At 43.0% G+C, this 12,458-nt stretch overlaps 1 protein-coding gene across 7 annotated transcripts in view; it reads left to right on the top strand.

The window, feature by feature from the left end:
• SLC4A5 (solute carrier family 4 member 5) overlaps positions 1-12,458 on the top strand; it is a 116,046-nt gene that overhangs the window by 15,066 nt on the left and 88,522 nt on the right. For 6 of the 7 annotated variants that reach the window (XM_053200788.1, XM_053200786.1, XM_027072170.2 and 3 more), the window contains one exon: positions 3,428-3,609. In XM_053200788.1, coding sequence (XP_053056763.1) covers positions 3,570-3,609 — 40 coding nt within the window. In that variant the 5' untranslated portion in view covers positions 3,428-3,569. Of the gene's footprint in view, positions 1-3,427; positions 3,610-5,078; positions 5,146-12,458 lie in introns of all 7 variants that reach the window. The other variant, XM_053200790.1, reaches the window with a different exon arrangement.

The raw sequence follows: 12,458 nt of genomic DNA, 5'->3' as shown, positions 1-12,458 counted from the left end.
CCCTATTCGGTTTTCCAATTCTGAAATGTTACCTTATTTTATGTTTCTTAGCAAAATTTTATCATGCATTCTCCTATAAGACATGCATTTCTAGGCAAGTTTATTTCTAGATGTTTTAGGAGTTTTGTCACTATTGAAAATGAAATCTTTCCATCAGACAGTATGGGTGTGCCCAGATTCTTGTTAATGAATCACCCCCCAGGGGCCCTGAGAGGAGTGGCTTTCCCTCTCATTTTAGGCTGACAACGTGAAGGCCACTTGACCCACATGGTGACACACAGTCTGACAGGGAATGAGGCACAGGCTGAGGAACGGCTTTCCATGGGGGCTTAGGTTGGCTGACAGATCACTGTCCTCTGTCTCCAGAAGTACAGCCTGGGGGAAGGGAGAAGTGGTTTTGCTCTGGGTCTCTCCGGGAGTCTGAGGGATGAATTCCCAGGTACCTGCATTTCCTCTGTGGCCTCAGTGATTCCTAATTGAGTTTGTCAAATGATGGCTCCCACGGCAGCTTTGTCAAGGGCCAAGCTTGCCACCTTGGGAGTGTGGATTGCTTGAGAAAAGGGATTGCTCATTTTTCTACGGTGAATAAGTCATCTGTGGAGTCCCTAACAGTCCTCTTTGGCCAGCCTTCACCCAGAGCCTTCAGAGGGCAGCAGAGAGCAGATGCAGAGGTTCCTGGCCTGCAGAGGGATTTTGGTTCCCAGGGAAGTAACAATGACTACTCCGTTCCTGCAAATGGCCAGGAATACCACTCCCCACCTCCTCAGAATAGGCATATTGTGAACTTCCTGGGAATGTACTAATTATTACTGGTTGATACTAAGTATGTTCTGTGGGCCAAACACTGACCTAAGATTTTATATATATATCTATATATATCTATATATATAGAGAGATTCAGTCAGTTCTCATAACAACCACTGAGGTAGATACAATTAATATTTCCACTTTTCAGTTGAGGAAATTGAAGGGAAAAAAAGATAGGCAACTTGCTCAACATCCCATAGTTTGTGGAGCCAGGATTCGAACCAACCATCTATAAGCTATTATGGGTGTCAGGGATGCCTCAGTGAACAAGACAAAGTCCCTGCCATGTTAGAGGATAGACAATAATGAATGAATAAACAAACATATAATGTGGTTTTGGATAGAAATTCCATATGGACCAATAAGGCAGAGTTAAAGAAAGGGGTGTTTTATATAGGCTGGTCAGGAAGGACCTTCCTGGGTAGATAACATTTGACCAGAAAGCTGAATACACGAGAGAGCTGAAGGTTGGAGAAACAGTAAATGCAAAGGTCCTGAGGTGGGAATGAGCTTAGGATGTTAGAGGAACAGCCCGAGGTGTAGTGTGTTTGGTGCAGAGTGAGCTGAGATCTGTGCTGTTGCTGGCCAAGGCCACAGCAGTGATGGGAGGTAGATGGAGATGAAGTAGGGAGAGAACCCATCCATTGTATAGCCTGAGCCTGGCTTCCTCAGGCTTCTCAGCTTCCCTGTAAGCGATCTCTCTTTTTTTTTTTTTTGCCTTCCTGACTACAGTATTGACATCCCACAGTATGTTCCCTCCTCACCCTGGATACAGTTCAAAAGCAGCTAAAGTGGACAAGAATCTGGGGCAGCCAGTCTTGTACCACCCACCAAAGCTTCACACAAACAATCTGAGAGAAAAAATCTCACATACTGGCATGAGGCTTGCCCAGCTTGTGGAAAGCCTTTTGTGGGTCCCCAAATAACTCCTTACTCCCACCAACACAAGGGTAGGAAGCTCGCTTTTCCTTCATGAGACTTCACCCCCTATGCCAGCACCCTATGTCAAACCTGCCTACACCCTACTATATGTGAAACCCAGGTGGGGTTCAGATGGCATATAGCCAGAAGGTGGAAGGGAATCTTTCCCTCTAAATTAACCACCCCTGTCTGCTGGGTTTCTAAAGGAAAGGGAGACCCAGAGGTCAAAAGCTGCAAATTACTAAGAATCTTTGCCCCTCCTCCCTCCCTCATAAGCATCCTGGTGATTGAGGTGGGCCCATGTGAAGTGTTCTTTTGGCCTGGGTCACAGGCATCCTAGTTTCTAGAACCAGAGGGGGCTGAACAGTCTAATCCAGGATTTCTCAACCTTGGCACTATTGACAGTTTGGGCCAGCTCATTGTTTGCTGTGGAGGTGTCTTGTTACATTGTAGGATGTTAGCAGCATCCCTCGCCTGTACCCACTAGAGGCCAGTAGAGCTCTCATCCCAGTGTTATGTTACAACCAGAAATGTCTCCAGACATTGCCAAATGTTCCCGGGGGTGATGGGACACCTCTGACTAAGAACCCACTGGGTCCAATCTCTTCCCTTTCTCCTAAGCCAATGCATGGGTCTCAGCTGTTACCTCTCTGGTGGTGAGGGAGGACTGGAAACCCTCAAGCATTTGTCTCAATGCTTAATGCCAGCTGGGCAAACCAGTCCTCTTGGCAGAGGCCAGAGGTAAGGAAGAGGAGAGAAATGGGATGGCCAGATCTTCTTTCAACATTTTTCACTCACAAAACTGAACCATGGGGAAGGGCAGGGGTCCAGATGGCTATAGGTACCACTGGACTAGGTTGGTCTCTCTCTCTCTCTCTCTCTCTCTCTCTCTCTCTCTCTCTCTCTCCATTTGGTCTCCTTAGGGTCTCTCTCTCTGTCTCTCTCTGTCTCTCTCTCTTTCTCTCTCTCTGTCTCTGTCTCTCTCTGTCTCTCTCTCTCTGTCACACACACACACACACACACACACACACACACACACACACACACACTTCTACCACTCTGTGTCTTGGCTCTGTTCTCTCTCCCTGAAGACAGGCTTTCTCCAAAGATAAAAGAGAGCTCAGTGCAGGAGAAGAAGGGTAGCAGGTGGGTTGACAAAGACCAAAAGATTGGCAGGACAGGAACAAGAGATTTTGGGTATCAATGAGGTAAGAGTGAAGTCATTCATCATGGGGTCCAGGTCAGAGTGGGGGTAAATGAAGCCATGCACAGCTGGTGGAAGGGGAGAAGAGGAAGATATGTGGATACTAGAGGTCTTCATCAGGTTGAAAAGCAGAAAGGAAGAGAGGTGGAGATTGGAGCTGTCCGCTAAGAGTCTCAATCTTCCACCCAGCCTCACGAATATTTGTTCTGCTTCAGAGACAGGCTTGTAGAATCACAGGATGATAGAGCTTGAAGGAAATTTAGGGACGCTTTAGTCCAATCAACTCCATGGAGGCTCTTTCATTAGTTCATCAGCATTGGAATTTGAGAATGATACTTGTTTACAATCTTTCCCTCTATGCTTGGCATCAAATGAGAAATAAGATATAGAAGTCACATAGGTACAAATCAAAATAACTTTGTAACAAGTAAAGCTGATTAGAGAATTTGGTTTAGAATGTACAACCACAGTCACACTTCCCAATTTCCCCCCCAGAATTAAACCTGTCTACCCAGCACTGGAAGACTCCCTACCTACACAGTGAGAATCTGCACTGGAGGTTTCCTGTGAAGAGAGGAGGAGAGGAGCACAACCTGGACTTGCTCTGAAGCAGGCAGTTCTCAGAAGGCTCTGAGTCATGGCACAAACCCATTCATTCGCCCAATCGCCTCCTCTAGGTAAGAGTGAGTAGGAGGCAGAGAGGTAAGTGAAAAGGACCCTTAGCAAGACTTCGGAAAGGACAGAAGCTACTGCTTTATAAGGAAGGGTACGGGGCTTAGAGGGAGATGGAGGGGTTCCCCTAACAAGATATCATGTCTTAAGTGCAAACTCGGCTTCGAGAAAACTGGAGCCCAGAGAGGTGAGGTGATTATCTTAAGACTACACAGCTTTGGGGACAGAAGGAGGTTCTTCAAACTTCTCATGCCAAGGCCTTACCGTTTCACGCTTGTAATTGCAGCAGGTCCGCTTCATCCAGCGTCCTCCACGTAATAGTCAGTAACAAGAATCTCCTGCTCTATCATTCAGAAGCCTTCTTGCCCCTTTCTCCATCACCACCACTCCCTCCACCACCTCCATCTACCCCTCATCACCTCCATCTACACCTCTACGACCTCCATGGGCATCTCATCACCTCCATCCTCGCCGCCACCGCCTCCATTTATGCCCAACTACCATACTGCCAATTCTACCATTCCACCTACCATTTCTCTCTTTACCATTTCCACCATCATTACTACCATCCCCTTTTTGGTTAGCAGGAAGCCAGCACAGACCACTTGGGTGGAGAAGGCTACCCACATGGCTGTGGTCTTGAGATGTCTTCGGGCTCTTTGAGATCAAATATCTCTTCAGCTTTTGATGTCCCCAGTCCCTCCAAAAATATCATCTTGGAGTGTTTTAAGAAGATTGTGATACAGATACATAAACATAACTACACGCATTTAAACTCTTTGACCACAAGTATAAACTGCCACTGTTTCTTGTCATGCCCTAATCTGATAGCTACAGATTTAGGCACCTGCAATGTGATAAGATTCATTACTGGCATCTCAGTAGTCCTCAAAGCTCTAATGACCTAAAGGCTGAAGATATTCAAATAAGCTGTAATTTGGTGCCAGCCAGCTGGGGTCCCCCCAGGATGTAATACAAAACCAGTATGTAATACAAACCCAGGCCTCTGTAGGCTCCAGGAAGTGCTGCCACTGATCTGTGCAATGGGTGGCCCTGGGTAGGGGTGGGGGTGGGGTGGGGGTGGCTAGATCACCTGTAAATTCTCTTCCAGCTCTAACATCCCTCTGAGACAGAATCCAAAAAGGACATGTGTATAGAAATCATGTAGGGAGATAAACAAGTATTTAAAAACCAGCGCTGGAACACAACACTGCCTTAAGAGGATCACTAAGTTAAAATCCAAGAAGAAATTTAGAGCAAAGTTGTCCGCCTATGATTATGGCCAGCTCTGTTTAGACTCTGCACGACCCTGGTATGTCAGCTAAGCAGGCATCAGTCCCTTCCCCTGCAGGAGTGTCCCTTCCCCCACCCTGGTCACATGGCTGACCGCCACTGAGCCCCACAAGTCAATCTCCAATGCCCCAAATACTGTTCAGCCTGGAAATCACAGAGCGTCCCTCTTGCCACCTAACAGCAACAGAGCAAGTGACTCTGGTCTTCCTGAGATTTGGATCCTGGTTTCCAGTGCTAAGATCGTGAAGGTAAGTTTGCAGCTTGGAGTTTCAGAGATAGTAGACAAGACTATGCAGATAAGGGAAAATATGCTTTATAATATGAACATAGAGTATTTGAGAGTGAGCTTCACACACACTGAGACAGAGAATACCATGAAAGCTGAATAAATCATCCAAATGAGCATTGTATATTTGCCTTTTCTTTAAAAAATTATACTGTATTAGTCACCCTGGTGCCTTGATTTCACTCCAAATTAACCAAAATGACATGAAGAGTCACTCTCTCTTCACACCATGGTGACTTAGTTCATTGTTGTTCTCATCTGATGGAACTGGAAATATTTTTCTTCTCGGCAATGCAAATTTCTGTTGCCTTTGCCAAATTTACAAGATTGGCTGAAATTTTTATGAAGTAAGCAAAAAGCCTGAGACCCACTTCTTCCCCAGAAAGCTATGGGAAAATAGATTATATATGTTGATATAACCTCTCAGGATAGAAAGTAAATAATGGCTAGCCTCTTTCATTACACATTTCTGTTGTTTGGTTTAGAAACTGTACCTGGTCTTGTTGCTAGTGGTTAGCTTGGGGATACTTTGCTTGTTTTCCCTTCCTCTTCTGGGGCATTCATGGGTGAGGTCTGCAGGGCCCAGAGGCAATGAATAAGCTACCGGTTGGGAGGGTGGCCTTTCTCTAGCTTCTAAGCTTAGTTTTTAAAGCCCAGCATGACCCTGTGTCATTCTTGTCAATTCAGTTCACAAAATAATCTCAGATGAGCCCTCGGGGAGGTCCTTTTTTTGCAACTCTTTGGACTATCAGAAGAGTTCACTGGATATGGATGTTGGACTGGCCCCTGTTCTTAGATATAATTAGGTCAAATGGTTTAAAAGATGGGATGGTAGGAAAAACTCCCAAAAGACTGACTGGTAAATGTGACACAGTCCTTTTTCTAATTAGTTCCCCCCACCCCGAGATATGGATGTCTAATCTTGAGGATTTATTGCTATATTTTGCCCCTCTTCCCTAAGAAACTATTTTGTTCTGTTTGTTTTCAGTGTCTAGAACAAATACCTGGAACAAAGAGGATTTGTTGAGTTGAATTGACGTGCCTCTGTGGACAGGGTTAGGGGGTTCGGAGAGGTGGCAGTGTTAAATGTCAGGTGATTCAATTACCAGAGTTTTGATAGTCAAAATGTATTGCATACCCATGAGGTTGGCTGTATCACCACCTCCTTGCTGCTCTGGATAATAAGGCTGCTTGGGGAGGGACTCTGATTTCTGTTTCCTGGTGTTGCACTCTGGTGCTTAGCCTTGCAGGCTTAGGACATTGATTTTGTCAGTAGGGTGTGCATTCTCAGGGATCCAATATGGGATTCCAGGCTGGTGGCAGGAGCAGTAAAGTGGGAAAGAGAATTTGGTCTGATTCCTCACTATAAAGCCATACTCACCCCAGGCTCTAAAGATGGATGGGAGAATAATGATGAGTGAGTCATGTTACCCAGTGGAGGGGCTGGTGTAGGAAAAACTGCTGCTACAAGTTCTTTCATTTGTGACATGCCAGGGGCTGGTGTGTAACTAACACAATTCCTTTGGCAACATATTGCAGTGGCCGGTTGTACTGGTTAATATTCTAGGGATGTAAATAACTCAAATGGACTGAAGCTAGCTGAAGGCCTTTTTTATAAGGCCTTTGGGAGGTCTTGCAGATGGGAATTCAGCTAGACATCTGGAAGGGCCTAGAACTCAGAAGTTGATGGCCTCTTCCAGACTCCCCTATCTCTCATGTCTTGACTTCTTTCTTTCCTCTCCTACCCCCTCTCTCCCTCCATTTTCTCCCTCCCTTTCTCTTTCCCATCCTTCCGTCCTTCCTTCCTTCCTTCCTTCCTTGGGTTGGGGAATCAAAGAGAAGCAAATTTCAATTATAGCTCCACCATGCCTGGCCCTGTGACACAGGAAAAAAATTACTTAATTCTCGGAATCTCCATTTCTTTATCTGTAAAATGAGGGTGAAAATTATGCACCTCACTGAATTTTAGTCTGGATTAAATGAGATTATGAAAGCATTCAATTAATATGGATTATATAAAATGTGGAGATAGAAATTCTGTTTCAAGGGTTAGGTCACTTTTGGAAATTTTTCTGGTGAGCCATTGCTGCTGCTGATTAGAGTAGTAGTTTATTTAAACACTTTGCATATGGCCAACATGCTGCCTGATTTGTTTCAAATGAATGGTTCCCTTTGAAGATGATCAGGGGCAGCCTGGGTTCTTCTCCTACTTCTGCATACTCCTGGAAGGGAGCTTCTCTCAAGTTGTGAGGAGGTAGGAACCAGCACAGAGGAGGTGGGGAAAGAATGGTCTCAACTAGTGCAGAGCTGGGAGACGTGCATCTACTTGAATATGAACTACATTACATCTCCATGCTTCCATAGTTGTGTAAAGTTTTCACCTGCTCACATCCGTATTGTCATTTTGCATTCACTTTTGTTTGGTTTCCAATCTGAGAATCCATAGTACTTCAAATATGAAAGAATATGTTTTTAAACCATGCTGGAAAAGCCTCTTTCATTTGTATCAGTCAGGCCGGTTCAAAATCCACTGACTCCGGGAGTTACAATGTTATCAGTACTTCTGATACTGTTTCTCCACTTTTCTTGGATGCTTTCCTCCATGTGGCAAGCAAGATAGTAGCACCCAAGCTTGTCAGCTTCACAGCACCAGCTCCAGAGCCAGAGCCAGAGCCAGAGCCAGAGCCAGAGCCAGAGCCAGAACAGTTAGTTTTTGGATGGACCAAGTGGAAATGTCCTGGGAAGAATTATGATTGGCCCAGCGTTGGGCATGGGATCAGCATGCAACCAATCTCTGTGATGGGGGAAAGGGGAGTATTTGATTGGCCAGGCTGTGTCACATGGCCTTTCCTGTTTGTGGTTGGGGAAAGGTGGAATCTTCTCACCTAAAAGATTTGGAGGCAGGTTCTATTTGTTAAAGAGAGAGGATCTGTTACTCATCTTCTCTACTCCTCATGCTATGAGGGTTGAGGAAGATATAAATTCTCAAAAAATCACCAACCAATCGGAGCTACCAGTGCGTCCATGCTAAGCTTACCAGTACACAATACCCGGCTTGGATGCAAAGATGTAATCTTTTTATGTATGTGAGGCTCATGTGAAGCAAACTCCGTGTATGGTGATTCAGTTTAATAGAAACTATAAATGGGAGTTGTCTTTTTAAACAGTGGTTCTCAAAGTGTGGCCCCTGGATCAGCAGCTTCAGCATCAACTTGTTGGAAATGCAAACCTTTAGTCTACACGCCAGATCCACTGAATCAGTAACACTGGGTGGAGCCCAGAAATCTAGGTTTTAACCAGCCTTCCAGGTGACCGATACATGCTTAAGTTTGAGAACTACTGTGAACCACTTTCTTAAAGATTCTTTGTTTTATAGTTCTCCTAAATATTTTAAACATGATTCACTTTGAGCAAACGGACTTAACCATGGATTTTCAGGGGGATACAATTATGGCATGAATGGGGAGTACACATGCCATATTAAATTATTTGCCTTAAAATATTTAAAATAAAAATAATATATACCCATATTTTAAAAATCAAGTAACACATGTAAGAGATTATAATAAAAAGCAAGAAAAACTCCATTCCAGCTTCTTGCACACTCCACTGTTCCACTTCCCAAAGATGATCACTTGGAATTCTTTTAGCTTTTTCTGTTGACTACGCCCACTAATAATTATACATATGGTTTATATATATGTATCTCCTGCAATTTATCAGAGTTGGATAGTAGCCATCCACTGGTGAATATTTAATTATCTTATACCACACCCATCTCTTCTTCATTCTCTCAATGTACATATATCATCGTTTTTAGTTAATTAAAAAATCAGTGTTTATACTCCTATGACCATGTACCATAATCACATTTTATTTCTTGCAGTTTTAATTTTTTCCTGGTGTTTCCAGTTGCCTTTCTTGGCATTTTCTGTCTTTGTCGCGGTCTTAAATTGTTCCAGATTCTCAAGGAGTGTATCAAATCTCTGGCATTTCATCTTTTCCTTGAGTGGCTCCTTCTGAAACCTCATTTTTAGCTCTTCTGAGGACTGACTGGGGCTGTGGCACAGCTGTCATTATTCTTCTGGTTGGACCCCTCTCCTGAATCCCATTGTCTTCCCCTTCTTGGTTCCTGGTGGTAACATACTTAAATAACTTCCCAGAAGTTATGAGACTGAAGTAAAATGATTTCTTTTTTTTTTAATTTATTAAACGTTTTATTTATTTTTGAGACAGAGAGAGAGAGAGAGAGAGAGAGAGAGAGAGAGAATGAACGGGGGAGGGGCAGAGAGAGAGGGAGACACAGAATCGGAAGCAGGCTCCAGGCTCTGAGCCATCAGCCCAGAGCCCAACGTGGGGCTCGAACTCATGGACCGCGAGATCGTGACCTGAGCTGAAGTCGGACACTTAACCGACTGAGCCACCCAGGCGCCCCAAAGTAAAATGATTTCTTGCTGAAATCATTGCTGAGTCTGAAAATGTCTTCTACACTCTGTCTTGACTGGCTGAGTAGAGAATGCTAGGTTTGGAAACCATTCTCCCTCAGAATTTTGGATGCGTTGCTCTATCATCTTCAGTTATCCAAGTTGCTGATAAGAAATCTTCTGATGGTCTGATTTTTATTCATTTATAGGTGACCTGTTCCTGTTTCTTTCACTCTAGAAGTTTTTAGGATTTCTTTTTTCTTCACATTCATCTAGTGTTCTAAAATTTCATAATAACATATCAAGGTGTGATATTCTTTAGTCATTCTTTCTGCAAGGTTCTCAGTTGGCCCATTTTATTTGAGACTGTTATGTCATAGTGTTGGGGATTTCTCTTATTTCTTTAAAAAAACCTCATTTAATAGTTTTAAATAAAATATTTCAAACTTGTAAACATAAGACATTCACATATCACTGTCCAGAATTAACAGATGTTCACATTTTATCATATTTGCCTTATATCTCTCTATAGCTATCCAAAATATCAAAGATACAGCTAAAACATCAATATTAAACCTTACCTCTCCCCAGAAGTAACCGGAAGTTAGTGTGTCTCATTCCTCTGCATGATTTTATGCTTTTACTTACAGTGTAGCAACGAACAGTAAAATGTAAAACAATGTTTTCAAGTTTTATATAAATAATGTCATTTTGTTTATATCTCTTTACAACTTCTTTTTAAAAAAATTCCTTATGTTTTTGAGATTTATGAATGTTAATACACAGGATCTAGTTAATTCATTTGATCTCCCCATAGTATTCCATTATGTATCAGTTAGGAAGGTCTTTAGCTAAAAGTAACATAAAATTTGGCTAGCAATTTAAATATACAAAGTAGATTTTTTTTTCATGTAATAGGAAGCCCAGAGATAAGTGGTCTGGAGCTCAGTGACATTATCAAGAAGGAAGATTTGCTCTAGCTTTCTGCTTTGTCCTCAGCCTGAGCCGTTGCTCTCATACCCATCACATCATTGGTGCAAGAGGGCTCCTTCATGTAGAAGTCCCATGTCTGAGGTCTATGCAGGAAAATGGGGGAGGTAATTGGCCAAATGTGCATTCCAGAGGTGTTTGTTACTTTTTATTAGGAAAATAAAAGCTTTTCTGCAAGCTCTACCCAGTGGACTTTCATTTAAATCTCACTCACTTCATAGGATTACATGACTACTCCTAAGATCAGTTACTGGTCAAAGGCCATATGATCACCATGAGTAATTTAGATAGATCACAATTCATGCCTGGAGTTGGGGAAGGTGTCTACAGCAATGAAGAGCCCTGTGTCTCTACCTGAAAAAAAAATAGGCAAGACAAAGAGAGGATGGATGTTAGAAAGTGTAGCAGACACTGTTACACAACCACTCAGTGCCCATTCTCTCTGTTCTCCTTACTAACAGAACCCAATCTTATATGCCCAGTAAATACTGTCCCAGAGTCTTTTGTCCTATGACCCAGGTGTGGTTTTGAGAAACAGAAAAGTATAGTATTTAAACAGGAAGTGGTTCAACTGTTCCCCATATCAAGAAGCCCAAGTGTGGGCTGTCCAGTGCTATAGAATGGCTCAGCAAAGACATTAAGGATTCAAGATCCTTCTTCTCCTTGTATCCATAATTAGCATGTGGCCTTCATTCTCATGATGACAAGATGGCTGCTGCACTTCCAGGCATCATGTCTATGCTCCAGAAATAGAGGGAAATGGGTTGCCAGATAAAATAGTTTGCCCAAATATTACTTGGGACATACTTATACTAAAAATTATTGACTGTGTACACAAAATTCATATTTAACTGGGAAAAATTCTATTTGTTAAATCTCACAACCCTCTCCAGGAAGGAAGAAGAAGGAAAAATGAAGGGGCTTTCTTCTGCAGAGGCTTCATCCAGGAAGGGAATCTTCCTAGGTTCTTTCTCCTAAATCTCTTTAGATAGAGATTGCTGAGGGACATCTGGGGGAAGTGATTGTTTTTAGTCAGCTGCACTGCTGCCCTGAATAAAATCAGAGAAGAACGGGGGATGGATATCAGGCAAAAGGTTAGCAATATCCTTTATGTCTTACAACCTCTCTTTACCCTGAAATCTCCTCATCTCTTCAAATAGTTACTTCCAATGTAGGTATTAAAAATATTTAACAACTCATATGGTATTGACACTGACCAATCAGAATGGATACATGACTACTAAGAATGAACACCAGCCACAAACAGCAAGCAGTATAATACTGCACATTGGTGGAATACCTATCATAGTTTTTGCTTAAATTAATATTCATTTTTATTATGACTGTATAAATATTCTGACATTTGAGTTACATAGTGTTTAGTGATTATTTTTCCTTTCATAACTCTTTATTCATTTTTTAAATGTTTATTTATTTTGAGAGAGAGAGGGAGGGAGGGGCAGAGAGAGAGAGGGAGAGAGAGAATCTCAGGTAGGCTCCACACTATCAATGTGTAGCCCAAGGCAGGGCTTGAACTCGTGAATGGTTCATGAGATCATGACCTGAGCCAAAATCAAGTCAGATGCTTAAGTGACTGAGCCACCCAGTCACCCCATTGACTTTTTTCTTTTTTTTAAATGTTTTATTTGCTTATTTTGAGAGAGGTGGGGGGCGGAGGGGGAGGGGGTGTGCACATGCATGCAGGGGAGGGGTAGAGAGAGGAGAGTGAGAATCCTAAGCAGTATTCCAGCTGTCAGTGTGGAGCCTGAGGCAGGCTTGAGTTTACAAACCATGAGATCATGACCTGAGCCAAAATCCAGAGTCCAGTGCTTAACTTACTGAGCCACCCAATTGCCCCTTG

The sequence above is a fragment of the Acinonyx jubatus genome, chromosome A3, assembly GCF_027475565.1.
Source record: "Acinonyx jubatus isolate Ajub_Pintada_27869175 chromosome A3, VMU_Ajub_asm_v1.0, whole genome shotgun sequence".
NCBI classification, from domain to species: Eukaryota; Metazoa; Chordata; class Mammalia; order Carnivora; family Felidae; genus Acinonyx; species Acinonyx jubatus.
The sequence above is the reverse complement of the archived record's forward strand: the minus strand, read 5'-3'. Positions and strand labels throughout refer to the sequence as shown.